At 38.6% G+C, this 18022-nt stretch overlaps 2 protein-coding genes across 2 annotated transcripts; one reads left to right on the forward strand and one right to left on the reverse strand.

Annotated features, from left to right (window-relative positions):
* Positions 1 to 15206: 15206 nt before the first annotated feature.
* LOC146662690 (GTPase IMAP family member 7-like) lies at positions 15207 to 16052 on the reverse strand. Its single transcript, XM_085417903.1, has 2 exons — positions 16034 to 16052; positions 15207 to 15904 (listed from the first exon to the last, which is right to left on the reverse strand). Exons 1-2 carry the CDS (start codon positions 16050 to 16052, stop codon positions 15207 to 15209), a joined length of 717 nt encoding a protein of 238 aa, XP_085274029.1.
* A 620-nt stretch (positions 16053 to 16672) lies between these two features.
* LOC146662691 (GTPase IMAP family member 7-like) lies at positions 16673 to 17821 on the forward strand. Its single transcript, XM_085417904.1, has 2 exons — positions 16673 to 16676; positions 17067 to 17821. The coding sequence occupies exons 1-2, from the start codon at positions 16673 to 16675 to the stop codon at positions 17642 to 17644; spliced, it is 582 nt and encodes a 193-aa protein (XP_085274030.1). The 3' UTR covers positions 17645 to 17821.
* Positions 17822 to 18022: the final 201 nt, after the last annotated feature.

Here is an 18022-nt window from a genome sequence, read left to right on the forward strand (position 1 = left end):
ACTGCCACCTGAATTAAAGGTCATATAAAACTTACTACTTCAGTTAAACAATCCACCTTCACTGAACACTTCACCTTTTAATATATTAGTAAGATACTGATACTGTGTAAGATGGGGTTTACCTGTCTTTGGCATGTTTGACATAGTTTGTAATCCATGGCCGCTGCTAGAATTGAGTAAACAAGTCAGACTTTTCTTATAAAATACATTTCCAAAATATTCCAGAGTAACATTATAAACTGTTAAAAAGAATGTGCTTTAAATCTGGTTTCCATGAAGTTAACTCTGACAATCAGTCAGTCTCTACTTTCAGTTTAACCTGTTATCTGTTGACTCAGGTCGTCTGTGTTTAGCCAGTTTGTCCAGTTCACAATGGCGTGTCCAGCGGGGTGGCCTGGGGAGGCACAGGCCACCCCCCAAACCAGACTGGCCACCCCAGGTGCCACCCCAAAGGCAAAACAATAAAATTCAATCAAATATCAAATGTCCGATTATGTTTTCACGGTGACGCTCAGATATCCGAGTGTAAGTGAATGCAGCATCGCTTCTGCGCTATGCGCATCACGTTAGCAAAGGTAGGAGAGCCAAGCAGAAAGACGGCACTGCAGGAAACAATTTTTCGGTGAAAGAAAATGACAGAATAAATGTCCCGGTAAGTAATATTAAGTTTGTTGAGTTTAGTAAACTTCGGTTAAATTAGAATACCAAGGAAAAAATAACACTTAAAGAATTATTGCAGCTGTGGAATATTTCAGACAGTATGCTACTGAGGGCAGCTAACATAAGAGTTGTGAGTTATAAGATATAATCTAAGTCGTAACATTGCTGTATGGAGCTGCAGATTTGGTTGCAGGTTAACATAGCTGGACTGGCCATCGGGCATACCGGGCACATCCCCAGTGACTTAGTTTTTATTTTTTTTGTAATGGCATGAACAATGAGAGGTGGTGGATTGGCCAGATGCAGGTCGATGTGTAGAAATAACTCCGTTGTTTGGTGGTGGCTATGACGGGGCTTCCACAGAGGCAACAGGTGGATGAGGGAAGGGGAGGCAGGAGGAGAGACCTGAAGCAGCCGCCAGTCCGAGTGTCAGGTGAACTGAACTTCAGGTAAGAAGTTATGACCTGCAGTCTATCTGGGTCAGATATAAACCAAGTTTAGGTGGAGTTTATTTTCATGTTGCTGACTTTTTACTGTCAGTTGCAATAACTCATACTGCGTTCTAGCCAGTTTGACGGAGTTTTTATACAGCTGGGTGGGTGCTATGATGTTACTGATAGTGAACTTTATTTTATTCATAAGGTTAGTTAGTAGAGTTGCCAACGGCTCCTTAAAAAAATGGAATGGTCCCTCATTCAGAGAAAATATTACACGTTTCGTATTGAGCTGAGAAGAGACGCAGTTTGTCCCGAACTTTAGCTAGAATGAAAAAAAGACACAAAGCTGGATTTATTCTGTCTTTATGCTGCACAGCTGCCTCTTCTCTCATTCTCCCCCCTCCCTCTCCTGTTGCTACTTCAATCATGAAACTGATCAATGATCAGCTGATCGGCTTTTCTCTCTTGTTTATCGCCCACTTTGCGCCAGAAAGAGGAAACCAGCGGATGTCGCGCTAAACAACAGCAGCACGTTTAAGCTTGATCAGCTGTTGTTAGAATTTATTTAATATTAATTTCTAGTATCAGCTGATGTTTGCTGGAGCCACAGCTGTAAAGCTGCTGGTCATGATGTCTGTTTACATATGTGGTGAGAGGGAAACATGAAGATGAAACCAGGAGATGTCCTTACTGAATCATCAGAGCTGAACAGGTGATGGAGAAACAGGTTTACCTTTTAGGTGACATGAATGAGTTGAAGGGAAGTTATGAACTGTTTCTGAGAGACAAATAACACCAGGATCCTTTTTTATGTAGCAGACAGCTGGTAACTGTGCAGGGGCGGGTCTAGCAAAGTTTTGCCAGGGGGCCAGGTAGGGCATTAACAGGGAAAGGTGGGCACAAAGAAATACTTTTCTTTCTTATTCTCATTTAAAATACCTAGTTTTTATTAAATAATTATCTAAATCTTACAACCAAAGTTTTTATCTGACGTAAAATGTATAGAAATCATACATATACCAACAAGACTGTACATCACTGTCACAACAGGGTTTGTTTTCAGTCAAAGTCTTTATGGCTTTACTACCTGGTGGGTCGGTCTGTAGTAAAAATGCCCAATTTTTTTGTCCCAGTCCAGCCCTGCAGGTTAATACTGGCAGTGTCACCATGCCAGCTGACTGTATTTTATCATCAGCCAGTGTTGTTCTTTATCAATATTACCAAAGTTTACGATAAGGCAGCATAGAAAGTATTTACTTGCTTTCAGGTTTTATTCAAATGTTAGTCTTTTCAGTTGTTTCCCCACTTTTTTCCTGTTTCAAAATCAAACACCAGTTTGTGAGAAGATTATCTTCTTTTTTTAACAGGCAGATAAAGTTTTACATTGGAATTGGCTAATTTGTCAATTGTTTGTTACAAATGTTCGTATTTTAATTTTCAAAAATGTTTTTGCCCAAAACATATGTGCACTATATGTCAGTAAAAATACTATGCAAATATTGATGTCCTTGAATGCTGAGTAAGCACTGACAAAGCACTGATTGTATCTCTTGTACTTTATCAACGCAGTATCTAAAAACTTTGCACCGTAGTGGTTAAAATCTCATTCTAATAAGAGTTAAAAGTGCATTTGGTTATTAGGTTTATAGGATTATTGAATTATGGTTAAGGGTTGGTAGAATTTTTTTTTAAAACATTATCTGCCAATTAAATCTGCCACCCTTCTCCAAATCTGTGCCCCTACCTGGCCCCCCCAACAAAAATTTTCTAGACACGCCACTGCCAGTTCACTGAAAAGCTGCTGGATGGTGCAGGACTTGAAACAGTAATCTGAGGGTTCATGTGTCAGTGGCAGCACGACTGTGAACTCTTCTCTTGGTTTTCCAGTTTTCTTGCTCAAATCTTCTATTTGCTTTCCCACATTTTCTGGTGAAAATCCATTCTTACAAAATAGTTCCTGTATGTCATCACAGAATATGTCAAAGTCAGGTGTACATGTGATCTCATATGTTATATTGGTTCTCATATTGGTTTCTCTCTCTTGCTCACTCTTTCTCCTGTCACACTGCCTGGGCGAACCTCATGTTGAGCTCCCGCCTTTGCCTTGAAGTAACATTCGTTTCTGTGTATAGATTCCCCGGACCAGTTTTATATCCTGATCCCTGGACCCCTGAGCGTGTGTATTCACTCTAAAAAATAATTCAGAGGCTTAGTAAATATCACTATAAATATAAGTTAGATGAGCGTGATAAAAATCTATGAATGTCCTTTTAGTAATTATTTGAGTGTGAGAAGTTGAAATAAATGTCTAAAATGTTAACGTATGTGTTTTTGTTAAATTAAGGTATGTATTTACATTTATCTCAGACAGAAAATTCAGTATGTGGTTCACAGAATACCTTCTTTGCGTGTACTTAATATTTTTGTTTAAGATTGAATCAAAATATTTGAGAAATATGTATCTATACTCATCAGTATCTTGTACTAAAATCATTAATTATTCAAATCAATATTATTTATTGTACCATGAGCCTTTTTCATTGTTTTGTTCATTTTGTTTTTTAAATACTCTGAGCTTTTGTGTTTGCTCTCCTGGTTTGCCATTTATCCTTCAATGTTAGGGGGCGATTGTGGCTCAAGAGTTGGCAGTTCGTCTTGTAATCAGAAGGTTGCCGGTTCCAGCCCCAGCACCGACAGTCTCGGTGGCCTACTGGTGATGGTCATATTACGTAAATGGAAAATGATTTTGGATTAACAGACCATCTATATTTCAGTTACAATGACCAAGCATGTCAGTGTTATTTACTCAGTTTTTTCATGTTGGTGTAACAACTACTATTATTCATTTCAACTTTATTTGTTTAAGCTTTAGTTATTCAATTGATCAAGTATATTGAACAGATTTGACTGGTTTCCAATCTACTCAATATTTTTAGGTGTAAAAATCAGTTTTAGTTTTTAGAGTGTTGGCTGTTTGGCTTGGATGTGTGTGCGAGGAAGGAATTCGCTGTGAGGAGCGAGTGGAGCTGGTCCCCTGGAATCCTGGAAGTCATTAACATATGCTTCCAAAAGGAGTTTCAGAAATGTTTTTTATACTGAATAATTCCTGAACATTTATGTAGGTTCACTGTAAAACTGTTCAAAAGTTTTACTCCACAAATAAGATAAAATGTTTAACTATTGTTTGTGCATTAACAGTCTTCAGCTTTAACTTTCCCTCTCTATCAAAAACATCCCCTGTACATGTCCTGGTAACATCTTATATCTGGCTTTATATATAATTCATGTAGTTTTATATTATAAGAGGTCCATCAACTTCAAGATGGTTTACTTCCAAAGTAAAATGTTAGTGTGGTCTCTAAATGAAACTGGATTAATGCTCCTGATTGTTTTTTTCTGAAGTGTACTTAATGGTTGAAGCGAAGTTTTCTATGTATTACCACACAGTACTCAATAATAAAAGTGAACACTAAAGTACAAGGAGTGATTTATAATGTAAAAGATGTTTTGCTTTACTTGACTTGTACTAAGAGGACTTAAAATGAGATTCTTCCTGAATTTTTCTAACAGCACAGCAGCTGCTGTTAGCCCTAACCCCTGTATCTGCTCCCAAACCAACAAAAACAGAAGCCAAAAATCGCCAAAAAATCTTTAAATATAAAAAAAAAAAAATCAAAAGGAAAGAACAATATAGTGTAGCTCCAAAAAGTTGATTCTGTTCATCTGGACGTACTGTTTTCGGTGGGAGAAATGTTTCGTCACTCATCTAAGTGACTTCTTCAGTCTCAGCCGATTGCTTGTTTCCGTATCCTTATACACTGTGATTCTATTGGCTCAAATGATTAAAAAGAGGTGTCAATCATGCAAATTGTAGCCAAAGTTACAGCCCCTCAGAGTTTAAAGCTCCAGAGGTCATTTAAAGGCTCCGTGCGCAGGGCAGAAAGGGCCAGCTGTGGCTAATTCTTATATTCAAAAAACAAGCTTTTTTAGACATGTTAATGAAGTTAAATAATTTCTGCTGTTTAACACCTAAAAAAATGCAACTCATATATGATGCCCAGTGTGCTGAAATTGTACATGGCTGGACAATGCCTGAATATTTATTTATTAAATGTGCTGTAATTTGACTGTTTGACTTTAGAAACATAAATCTTTGCACAGATGATGTTTATGTGTTGATTACAGAATTTTTGATTAAAAGGTGAACTAAAGCATGTTTTTAAAAGGGTTATATGCTAAATAAATAAATATATTAGGCGATGAAAAAAATCTACTTAGTTTTTCTGTGTTCTAGACTCAGTAACTTTGACACAGTAACATCTGCTGAAATCTTTACACCACTGATGAAATCTCAAGTGTTATCTTTATTTTGATTTCAGGATTGTTTACACAGAGTTTGTAATTGCAGAGAAACACTCCATTCATTTTGAGCATGTAATTTTCAAGCAGGAAGCTCAGAAAGCCATTTGGGGCTTAGCTGGATGAACTAGTTTTTCAGGATGTTTCTAATATTAGAGATATTGTTCAAATGGAGCATTAACTCATATGTGAACTGAAGAACATATTGTGGTCAATAATGACTCAAAGATTCTTCACAGTGTTGCTGGGTGTGAATGCCAGCTGTTTGACAGGCAGAGGTGGACTGAAGAAACAAGAGAGGTGAACTAAAGGCGGTTTTATTTAACTTCTGATTGGAGTTACAAAAATAACTCCAATCAGAAGACAAGGAATACCAAATCTATGAATCTTCAGGGAAAACACACTGTTTAGGTTTATTTCTATGTCAGAGAAAATACTTTTAGACTATAATAACATCAGAATATCACACTTCTTAACCTGGGGCATGACAGCACGGCCTCCCATCAGAAGAAACTGTTGACTTAAAGAATAAAAGAAAAATGTCAGCTAAAATTTAATTTCATCAAGTTCATTCATGTATGTATCACCTTTAAACCTAAAGTGCTTTCACATCATAATTCTGCAAAAGCTGCCAAAGAGGAAAGTTGGAAGTCATTTCATAACAACCATATTAGTGAGTTAAATCTGTGTCTTATTAGGTGGAGGAGCACAATGAGTTTGTAGCACCAATTCCTTACTTTGAGTTGTATTTCTGTCCACATGGAGGTGGGTAAAAACACATAAACACAACAATGAAGAACAAACATAACAAACATTAAGAGAAAACTGTCTTAGAAACACAGAAAAGTGAAACAAAGGACAGCGTGAACATCAACTGAACAGAACTTTTTGCTTTTCTCCATCAAAGCATTTCATTGACAAAAGTGTTACTTTACAGACCGTCCTGAATATTTGCAGTTCATTGTTAGCTTCTCAACACAAGAGTGAATGAAAACATTTTGAGTGTAACCCACAGGTCTTACAGGTATTTTCACAACACTATCCAACCTTTTGTGATATTTCTTTCAGTCTCATGGCAACATGAGACGAGATGTTGGTGATAGGAGACCAGGGTTGGGTCAGCTGTAGAAAGATAAGAGCCGACCTGACTGAGATCAAATGCACACACTGAGTTTGTTGTTTGACTCTCACGAGATAACGTCTTCTGTCCAAACAGAATGATCACATCACTGTCCAACTTTCTGTTATATTTGTTTCAGTCTCATGCCAGCATGTTTGTTTCTCTCTAAGAAGACTCACGAGATAATCTTCTCATATGGTGATAGGAGAGCAGGGTTGGGTCAACTGTTAAAATAGCAGAGCCGATCTGAATAAGTTGTTTAGTGACAGGCTTATTATGTCCAACAAAAACAAAGAAATGCTTTTCTAATGAAAAGTGAAAGCTGTTGTCCCAGGTTACTCCTGTCACAGCCTGGCTGAGGCAGACTGTACGTGATGTGAAAAAGGACTCGAATGCAGACCAAAAACAGAATGTGAAACGTGACGTGGATTAACAGAAAACGAGCAGTTTATTAAGGCTGGCAAAATAAATACAAACAAAGGGCAAGGGTGAAGCTAAACAATAACCTAAACTGGGTGAACCAAACCTTAAACATGGCGAACTGACACAGATACCTGAAGACACGACGTGGAGCAGACAACCTGACAAGGAACGACTGAAAACACACGGACTAAATACACACAGCAGGATCATGAGGGAAGTGGGAACACATGAGCTGACACACATGAACATAACGACATCACAAGGGGAGTGTAAAACTAAACACAGGAACACAGGACCTCTTCAAAGTCAAACAGGAAACACATTGACTGAACTCAAGACATGTAAACTTAACAGACTGGGAAGACGAAACATAGGGTCCTGAAACATGGGACAGAAAGGCACAGTAAACACAGCAGGGAACACAGGGAAGCCATCTCACAAAACATAAGAACTAAACCCTCGACAACCATAACTGAAACCTGGGGAAATGACAATAATTAAAACAGTGCAACCAAGGACTTAGAACATAAACCATAATCTAAAAATACATGAACTCGAGATAACGTCTTCTGTCCAAACATTAAAATGATTTTCTAATGAAAAGTGAAAGCTGTGCCCCCCACATTACTTCCTGTGGGACAGCTATGTTAAGCTCAAAAGACCTAAATTGTCCCTTGCAAACTGTGTTTTGAGTATTCAGATGCAGAGTGTAATAACAGTAATTTAGATTTTAAAAAAAACAGCAAAGATTCTTGTAGATATGTTTTGAAGGAAGTTTTGAACTGAATTGAATTTGTTGCTTTCAAATATAACAGAAAAAAACATGACTTTGATCATATGCGGTTCAAAAAAGGTGAGATATTGTCACCTGTTCTGCTTTAATTTATACATGAATGATCTTTCTAAGTCATTAAACAAGTAGATTACCGGCTATATGATGGATGAGTTAATAATTTGATGCAAGCTGAGATTTTAGTTATTCAGTCCCGTTATAGTGCTGGCTCACAGCAGCTGTTCAGGGTCTCAAGCTACAGTTTGCAATAAGATATTAAATTAAACTCTGAAAATAGTGTGACTGCTTTAGCTGAGGATGACTAGAACTTGTTTTTCTTTATTTTATTTGGTGTTAATTATTGATTGTGTTAATTCATAACTGCAAGTGTTATTGTCCTTGTGCTTCGATTAATTTTACTTTTATATTCGAATACTTATAATATCTATTAAATTCTAATTATTTAGAATTTAAAAACAACTGTCTTGAACAACTTATTGCGTATTTGGATTAAAATAATAAATAATTGTTATAAATGTGTTATTATTTTGGAAACATCACATTAAAATGAAGTCCCTTCATTGACTGAGAGATTCTCCTCACAGGAGTGGGTGAGATTTAAAGAGCAGACCAGTGGTGGTCATGTCATCCACGAACTTCAGAGGTTTCATAGATGGTTCCCCTAAGGTTCTCATGGCTGTGTGCAGGCAGGCAGGGAAAAGGACCCAATATGCAGACTCGTGGAGGCAGAACTTTAACTCAAAGTCCACTGCTTTGCACGCATAAATCAAAAATCAAAACTAGGAGGGCTGGAAACTGAACTGGAAACAAAATGAGAGTACACTTAACAGAAGAAAACAAAGACAATAGGGACCGCGACAGGGGTAGTCTGATTAAAGTACTAAATAATTAAATATTAGTTATAGTTTTGTTATCTTTCAAAATAGGGGAAACATCTAACTGATATGTTAGTAAAGTCCCTTCACTGAATCAGAGATTCTGCTCACAAGAAAAGGTGAAACATATTCTAAGTTAAAAAAAAAACAAAAAAAACTTCCACAGCCAACTCTGAAGTGAAACAGTGGCAGCAACACATGCGCATCAGCTGAAATCAAACAATTAGTTTTGCTGATTAAAACATTCACACAGAACTTTGTGCTTTTCTCCATCACAACATTGGTTTGACCGAACATTTGACTGACAGAAATATTTCTTGACAGCAGCCCTTCCTTAGTAATTGTGGTTCATTGTTAGCTCATTAACACGAGTGAATGAAAACATTTTGGGTGTAACCCACAGGTCTTACAGGTATTTTCACAACACTATCCAACCTTTTGTGATATTTCTTTCAGTCTCATGGCAACATGAGACGAGATGTTGGTGATAGGAGACCAGGGTTGGGTCAGCTGTAGAAAGATAAGAGCCGACCTGACTGAGATCAAATGCACACACTGAGTTGGTTGTTTGACTCTCACGAGATAACGTCTACTGTCCAAACATTAGAATGATCACATCACTGTCCAACTTTCTGTTATATTTGTTTCAGTCTCATGCCAGCATGTTTGTTTCTCTCTAAGAAGACTCACGAGATAATCTTCTCATATGGTGATAGGAGAGCAGGGTTGGGTCAACTGTTAAAATAGCAGAGCCGATCTGAATAAGTTGTTTAGGGAAATGACAATAATTAAAACAGTACAACCAAGGACTTAGAACATAAACCATAATCTAAACTTACAAGAACTCAAAATACTGGGTCTCAAAGACCCAGAACCGTGACAACTTCCTTTATAGTCACCTGACCATAGTAGAGTTTTTCTGGATGTCTACAACTTTAACTCACATCATCTGAACCAAATGCAGAGTAAACCAAATCATGAAACAATAATTCCTATGAAATGCACAATACATATAGAAACATTAAGTAGCAGATTGTTGTTGCAATACGGCCATACAAATAATATTAAGTTGAGTTAAACTTGAGAAAAATATGGTTGCTTTGTGGCTTCCTGTTCTGTAATCATCTGAATTTTGAAGAACATGACAAAAACACATAAGAGATCAAATGTTTTCATTTGAGCAATCCAATTGCCTCAACATTATTTAGAAAAATATAACATATATAACGAAAAGAACATATTGTGAAGTTTTCTGTCTTTTTTTTTGAGAAAAGAAAAACAGGTGTTATATAAGATAACTCATAAACTCCTTGTCATGCTTATATTATCGAAGTAATGTACACATCATGTTAAAATGGTGAGCTTAATAGTTAAGATACGGTCCCCCATACAGTCCATACACACTTTGTCATAGTTGTAAGAAGACTGGAAAAAAGGTGTAATAATAAATAAAACCATAAATGATAATTGAGTCATTTTATTTTTTCTAAATTCAAAAATTACTTTCTGTCCACCGTGTGTGACTAACAGTCTCACTACCAGCTGGCTGTTGTTGTAATTTGGTGATGTATAGATAAAAGTGAATTGAAACTTCTGCTGTACAGTTTACTAAGCGACGCTGTCATGGGCAGTGTGCAACCACACAAAAGAACAACTTACATTTCACCATAACCAATACTGGAGAAAGGACAGTTTGGAATTCTAACTGACATTACAACTGGTGCACATTGCTCTAAAATCAGTGCTGTGAGATTGACTTTAAGATCACAACCTGATTTAAAAATTGGATCTAACATTCTTCCCCCTTGAAATAGCTCTAAGGTATTAAGAGAATATGGCAAATGAGATCACAAGATGGACAAAAATGTACTTTAAAAAGAAATCTTCTTGTTTCACTGGAACAGTAAAGTACCGTAGCAAAGAATAAGCGCACCTATGTAAGATGCAAGTGAGTTTACATTATTATCGAACTTTGATTTTGCCATTATTTATCCTTTCTAGTCTTTGGGTTTCTTAGAATTCTGTCTTCTGGTTTCGGTCTCTTTGTTCTCTGGTTATTCCGTCTCCACTGTCAGCTCTATCCCCTTGTCAAGTCCACGTCTCTGTGTTATGTTTCCTGTTTTACTTTGAAATTCTGTGTCTCATGTTAATGTAACTGGTTTTGCTTCTCTTGTCTTGTTAGCCCTTGTTCCACATGTTTCCCTCCTGTCTCCTATTCCCTGATTGCTCCCTCTGTGTATTTAAGCCCTGTGTTTTCCTTTGTCTGTGCTGTGATCTACCCTCATGTTTGCTCTCATCCCACACTGTGTGTTCCGTTTGCCAGCCTGCCTGTTTAGTTTATTGATATTTTCACTTAGTTATTTTATGTTCAGCAATAAAGATCTTTTGAGTTCACGTTTTGCCTCCGAGTGTCTGCACTTTGGTTCCTGCCTGCACATAACACATAACAGAAGGTCACGACCAGAAGATGGACCCCGCAGACTGCTCCGCTTTGGAGTTTGAGGCTGAGATGGAGAGGTTGGTTAAATTGCTGGATGGCATCCCCCAGTCTGATAGCTTGCAGGTTATGTCTGAGGAACTGAGAGCGTTGGAAGCAATAGTGAAAATCAACCCCCAGATTCAGCAATTTGCCACAAACACCATTCTTGTCAGGACCATAGCTGCGTGGGGGGGAGCACGTCAGGGCAATTTTACTTGGTCTCTCTCTCTCTCCACGCCGATGCAACAGAAGCAGCTTAATCAGCGGTCGCTACAACAGGACAGAGTTTCTGCGCCGGTGTCTCAGAATTCCTCTCCCTCCACACACCCGCTGGGACCTCGTTCACCTGCCCATTCGCCGGCCTCCTTCCTGACGGCTATGTGATCAGAGGATGTGAAGCAGGTCTCCATTTCTCCACCATTTCCAATTCCTTCATCCAGGAGGAAACAGCACCCTCGCCGCCGCCACTCCTCTTCACAGCCCGTTCCCAAGATTACAGAGCAGCACACAGTGGTGAATCACCAGAGCACTTTTCCTGTTCAAATGCTGAGACTGTTGCTCATGCTGTCCAGTCAGCTAACTCCGGGAGAGAATATTATGTTTTGGCACCTCCTGAGTTTGCTGGACTGCTGAGTTTAGTAAGCTGCCCCCAAAGACTCATGAGACTTTGTGCACAGAGACTGTTAAGGTTTCTGTGGAGTCTCAATCCCAGACTGTTATCATTTCTGAGCCTATTATTTCCAGCTCTCCAGATTTTAAAGACTGTTTTTCACCTGCTCAGTCATCGAACATTGACGACTGAGCAGCACCATCGAACCTGTTCATTGACCTCAAAGTTTGATCTCAAAAAAGCATTGACCCACTTTAGCGTCTGGCCCTGGAGCAACTGAACAAAATGGCTATTTTGGAGCCATCTGTTTTATACGTCCAGGGTTGTTGTTGAAAAACTAGTGAGCACTGAGTGACAAAACCTGTACTTTTCTCTAACTCATCAGGAGTTGGCACAGTCCTCTCTCAGTGCAGGATGGTCAGGGTTCTGCTGGTAGCTGTTGAGGTGAAATGTTGGCATTAGATGGAGTTAGAGATTGCTTGAGCATATCTGCAATTTTTAGAACCATGGAGTCCTGTTTGCCAGAGAAGAGGCAGAATAATTGTTCATGCCTGCTGAGCTGCGCCTCCTAGGTGGAGAGGCGTACAGGGTCAGAGCCTGAGTCCTTGATGTGTGGCTGGGTTGTTCTGTCACATCCAATGCAAGCTAGCAAGATTCGGAAGCGGGACTTTTCCAAAAGTTCAACAGGTTTATTTAAATTTCCTAACACCAAACACAAGACTTAGGGGAATGTACACCTAACAGGAGGGGGCCTGATTAGGAAACAAACGGGGAGGTCCACACATCCACATCACAATATAAACCTGTGGACACACTTTCACCAAACACCTAGGATGGAACACCGGAGAACACCATCACACAGGGAAACATGGTAAGCAGTAAATACCCGAGGGGCTGGGGCTTAACTAACGTGGTAGGTCGACGATCCAGTGAGGAGTGACTGCCAAGAAGTGGTAGCGATCACTCAAGGGAGTGATTTGTAGGGAGCTGGAATTAGCCCTGCCTATGAAGTAGACATCAAAACAACCAAAGAATGACAGAGCGAGGGAGAGAGGCGCTGACAGCACACAGGGAGGACTAGGGATGGGTACCGGTGTCCGGTGCCATGATGGCACCGGTTCTGACATAAACGGTAGTAACCAGACCGAAAAGCAGCGCACATTTCGGTGCTTTATTTCGGTGCTTTTTTTCCCTGAGCTGTGATACACTTCTAGCCAATCATTTTACGTTTCCGAGGATAGTAGGCGGGTCCAGGTACGTACGTTTTTTTAGAGCAGAGCTACAGATTAAAAATGCCCAAGGCGAAGCGGTCAAAAGTCTGGCTGTACTTCACAGCAAAATATGCAAACTCAGCAGCAACAAGTGCTTTAAGCTGATACTGTGATACTGTCAAAGGAGGTAACACCTCGAATCTGATGAAACACCTGGCGACGCATAGCGTTTTTTTTAAAAGCCGAGAAATGCGCCGTATTTGATAGCTTGCTGCGAGACCTCACACCGAGCACATCTACTGCGGGTGTGGTGCCTGTTATCGGACCCGGAGTTAGCAACATCCCCCAAAAACACGAAGAGGAGAGTCCTGGCCCCTAGCCCTGCCAGTGTAGCAGAAATGATGAGGATGATGATGCAGCAGCAGCCGTTCTTCTCTGCGTGAGTAGCTTCATGTTGTTCGTGTGTAATTTACGTTGAGTAGGCTAACCACGTTATTACATTAATGCATGTAAGGTGAACTAGCAAACATCATCATAGCTACATGCGGCTGTCTTCTTGTTTGATGGCAGATACTCCCTTCATCCTGGCCAAAAAGGCTAAAATGACCAAAGAAAAAGTGGAAAACAGCTAAACATGAGAGGTTTAGGACAAAGTTTGTGTTTTTTCCATTGATTAAGCACTGCTTCCAGCCAAGAGTGATACCATATATGCCCCATAGCTGCAGAAAAGGCTAACATTGTTATCTTTTTACAAAAACCAGCTGAATATGAGAGGTTTTTGGACCAATTTTGTGTTCTCCATTCTTTAAGCACCGGTTTGAGCACCATTTGAGCACCGGCACCGTTTCAAAAGTACCGATTTGGCACCGGTATCGGATAAAACCTAAACGATACCCATCCCTAGGGAGGACTGGGGAACCCTCACACTTTGACCCTGTGCAGATTAGAAATAATCCTAAATAAATGTAACCTTGTGCATCCAACTCTTAAACTCTTAAAAGAACAAAGGAATGTCTTCGCAGAGCCAGGATTCTCAGAGGGAACACCTCTGCTGTCATGACCGGAAGTTGTATAGTGATGTTGAAATACCGGTAATACCTGTTTCCATAGAGAATATTTTAACCTGCTTGTGCTGATAACCAGAAATATTAAAGATGGTTGAACGTATTAAAGGTATTAAAACTGTTGTTGTTCAGCTGATGCATCTGTCTTTCTGCAAAACATGGTTCAGTATTTAAGTGTTTGAGTCTGCTGTTTCACAACAGAAGTGTTTAAATATTATTTACATGTTCTTTTAATATGAACATGTTTTCCCACTCTTGTAAGGACAGACGTGGAAATCTGAAGTCAAACCTGAAGTAATAAAGCAAACCAACTAAATAGTCAAAATAATTTAAAGGAAATTAACTAAATATGTCGGTAGAACAGTAAAAGAAAAAGGTAATATATATAATTGTAAGTCACTATGATTAATATCAAACCAGTTAAATCATAATAAGTGAGAACCAATAATCTTTATAGATGGATACCTAGAAACCTGTTGATACATGTCATCTAATTTTCTCTCATTCAAACAGGCAAAAATAATAATGAATGAAGTGCTTGAACGTTTGGTTCTGACATTGTCATCTTAGAATCACAAATAACTGGTGAACGTGGTGTGATTATTAGTTTTTATTAGGCTAGAAGCTTTACACGAATAATTGTCAAACAATAATGAGCATAAAGGGAAATTTTCACAATATGTTTTAATACAAACAGCCAGAGCAGAACAGACCCAACATAAAAACTCCTTATAAACCGAAGTCATCATTCTTTAAAAGACAAAACTATCCACAGTTCCCAGTTATATAAAATATGTACTTGACTAAATTTAACCGTTGTCCCCTAAATTGTTCAATAGATTAAATTAGTGTACAATTAAACTCACACATAACCACCATAATTTCATTCACATATACAAATCAGAATAGATGCAAGAGAGAAAATAAATGCTTTGATAGACAGCTTACATGATCATTATTTCACTTATAAATACTTTCTTCTTTAACATCAAAAGATAAACTCACATAATCAATAATATTTTATTGTGTTATTTCTTTATGGGAAATCAACGTATATTGATCCTACACAGCTATCTACACACCGTGTGTCATCATGAACAAACTGTATATTTCGTGTAGGTAAAACAAAAGCTGTCCTATTCAGAATAGAATAATTACAGTAGAATAACAACACTTTAATCTTTCCCCAGAATGATGCGAAAGAGTTTGATACGTTTACACAACGACTCAGTGAACCTATACTGCTGCAGTGTTACTCCCTTTTTGCGTGCTTCCTCCACCTCTTTAAACATGGCGTCTGTGTAGTGCGTGTTTCTATTTACTTCCATCATTTTGTCGATCTTCTTGATGAGCTCCACCACCTGCCTTCTGTCGCTGCTGGTGTTGTCAAAGACGTGGTACCTGTTTCCACAGCTTTGGATGATGCGTTTAAGCCCTGGCTCAGCATCACGTACATACTGCTCTATGGATATGCCTCCAAGATCACCACCACGGGTGAAGAGCACAATCATGTACTTGTTTGCCTCGGGGCCAAACAGCTCCTGCAGGGCTTCCACTGAGTTTTTTTCTTCTCTCGTGAATCGGCCGATTTGGATGACCAACAGGAACAAGTGAGGACCGGGACAGGAGATTTCAACACATTTCACAATTTCTCTTTTGATGAACTCATCTGATTTTGAAGTGTCCAGGATCCCTGGTGTGTCTACAACACTAACTATTCTTTTCCCCCACTGTGTCCAAGCTTTTTGACAGAACTCAGTCACTGATGCAGATAAAGGACAAGATCTGAAATGCTCACATCCCAGGATGGTGTTCCCAACAGCACTCTTGCCCACACCAGTTTTTCCAATCATCACAATCCTCAAATCAGGACCTGAAACACAATTGACTAATTTGATTTAACCCATGTACACAGGAGTTTTACAAGAACCAAAGTGAAACTGAGAAGTTTTCACACTTTAGGAAAATAATTTAAAAAACAATGATTAATAATAAGTCTTACCTGCTGGAATTAAAGCCATTTTTTTTTCACTGTTGTCACTGCACAGGTGCGAGATGAATGCTAAAACTGCTCTGCCACAACTTGCTTTTTATAGCTCAACAGATGACACGCCTCCTCCAGTATTATACAGTCAGAGAACAGCAGTCTGCAGGCTTTAGACAGAGTCACACAGAGTTTTGCTTCAACAGACTGAACAACTTCCACTTAATGTAAGTTGTGCTTGTACATGTATTTGCTTTGTAGCAATAAAAAAAAATCTAAGTAATGAGAAAAAAGGGCTCTGATTTCTTAAAGAGTATCAGAGAAAGGCTATTTTTACATCTGTCATGATAAATTTCTTAATAGACATTTGTTAACTTTTATTTAAGATTTATGTGAATCATCTGAAAACAACTGAGATATACTAAGTTGTTAAATAAGGATACTTAAACAAAAAGGAAGAGTTCAGAGTTGTGCTGGCACTGACATTTGAACCCACAGGTTTTTCGTTCAAATCCTGCATCATGGGAAGCTTTTTCAGCATATTCAGAAGCAACGACACTAAAGACAGACAACCGGCGGCACTGAGGTAAAGCTAAAGTTGAGCACTTTTGATTTAGCTTTAGCATGTAAATCAAGTTGTGAACGTAATGTCTTTATATGGGTAAATGTATACTATGAAATATTTTATAAATGTAGTTAATAGAAAAAACTCTGAAATGTTTGCAAACTATTATAGTAATAATTTTTAATGGAACAACAAGCAGCTTATTGATTAATTCGTATTTCTTCTATTACTAACTTGTAGTTGGGACCGTGGATTACAATGTATAACAAGACCGCACACTGACGAGGCAAAGACAGGTAAACCACAATCTCTTTTAAGTAATATATAAAGAACATACTAACAGGTTATTCAGTCCATCAGCATTTTTCTCATGATGGTTGAAGCAAAGAGCACTTAATGAAAAACACAGCAACAAAGATTCACTCATTTTAACCACATTCTTTTTTTCACTTTCACTTACATTATTATTGGTATACATTTATGCAGGACGACACACTGGCACCACAGTGAACCTTGTTCTTTTGGGAATGGCTGGGACTGGAAAGAGTGCCAGTGGGAACACCATCCTTGGACAGAAACACTTTGTTTCTAGACCCAGTTCAACGGCCGTCACCACAAATTGCCAGAATGTACAAACTGAGATCAGTGGTGTAGACGTAAATGTGATTGATACCCCAGATATGTTTGATGATGACATTGCTCCATCAGTTAGGGGCAAACATGTGAAAAGGTGCAAACAACTCTGTGAATCAGGACCATGTGTGTATGTACTTGTGATGCATGTGAGCAGATTTACAGATGATGAGAGAGACATCATGGAAAAGTTAGAAAAAGCTTTTGGGAGGGAAGTTAGAGGACGAACAATCATCCTGTTCACCCGAGGAAACGACTTGCAGCAGGCGGGAATGGGCTTGGAGGATTTTCTTCATTTTTGCCAACCTGATCTGAAGAAAATGGTTGAAAAGTGTGGAAACAGGTGTGTTCTCTTTGAGAACAACAAATCAGGTCCTGATCAGGTTGAAAAACTAATGAAGGTGGTAAACACAATACAGAAGAACTTATAGCTATGAGTGCTCAGAAATTGTTTTTTTCTTTTACGTAAAGATAGACCATTGAGTGAGTGAGTATCATGAAGAGGTAGATGATGCAATACAGTTTTTTTTCTTTAATAGACTAGATAAGAATTAACAGACAGACGAGACAAGATAAATCATCTTTTATGGTTTATTATGAACTTCTGTTAAATGAGGTACTGAAAGCTTATTAACCTTTGTAAACTGGAACAAACTACTTCAATAAACTAAGAAACAAAGTGTCTCATTGTTCTTTGGTCCAGGATTCAATCCAATTGAATTTTATTTGAGCCCGTTCTCATTCCGATGTATGCTCAACTCTTGTACCGTTATAAGTGTACCACAAAACCAACCAATCACAGACCTGGA

The sequence above is a fragment of the Rhamphochromis longiceps genome, linkage group LG9, assembly GCF_057381845.1.
Source record: "Rhamphochromis longiceps isolate RC_006_pf linkage group LG9, R_longiceps_female_GT1.1, whole genome shotgun sequence".
Classification (NCBI taxonomy): Eukaryota; Metazoa; Chordata; class Actinopteri; order Cichliformes; family Cichlidae; genus Rhamphochromis; species Rhamphochromis longiceps.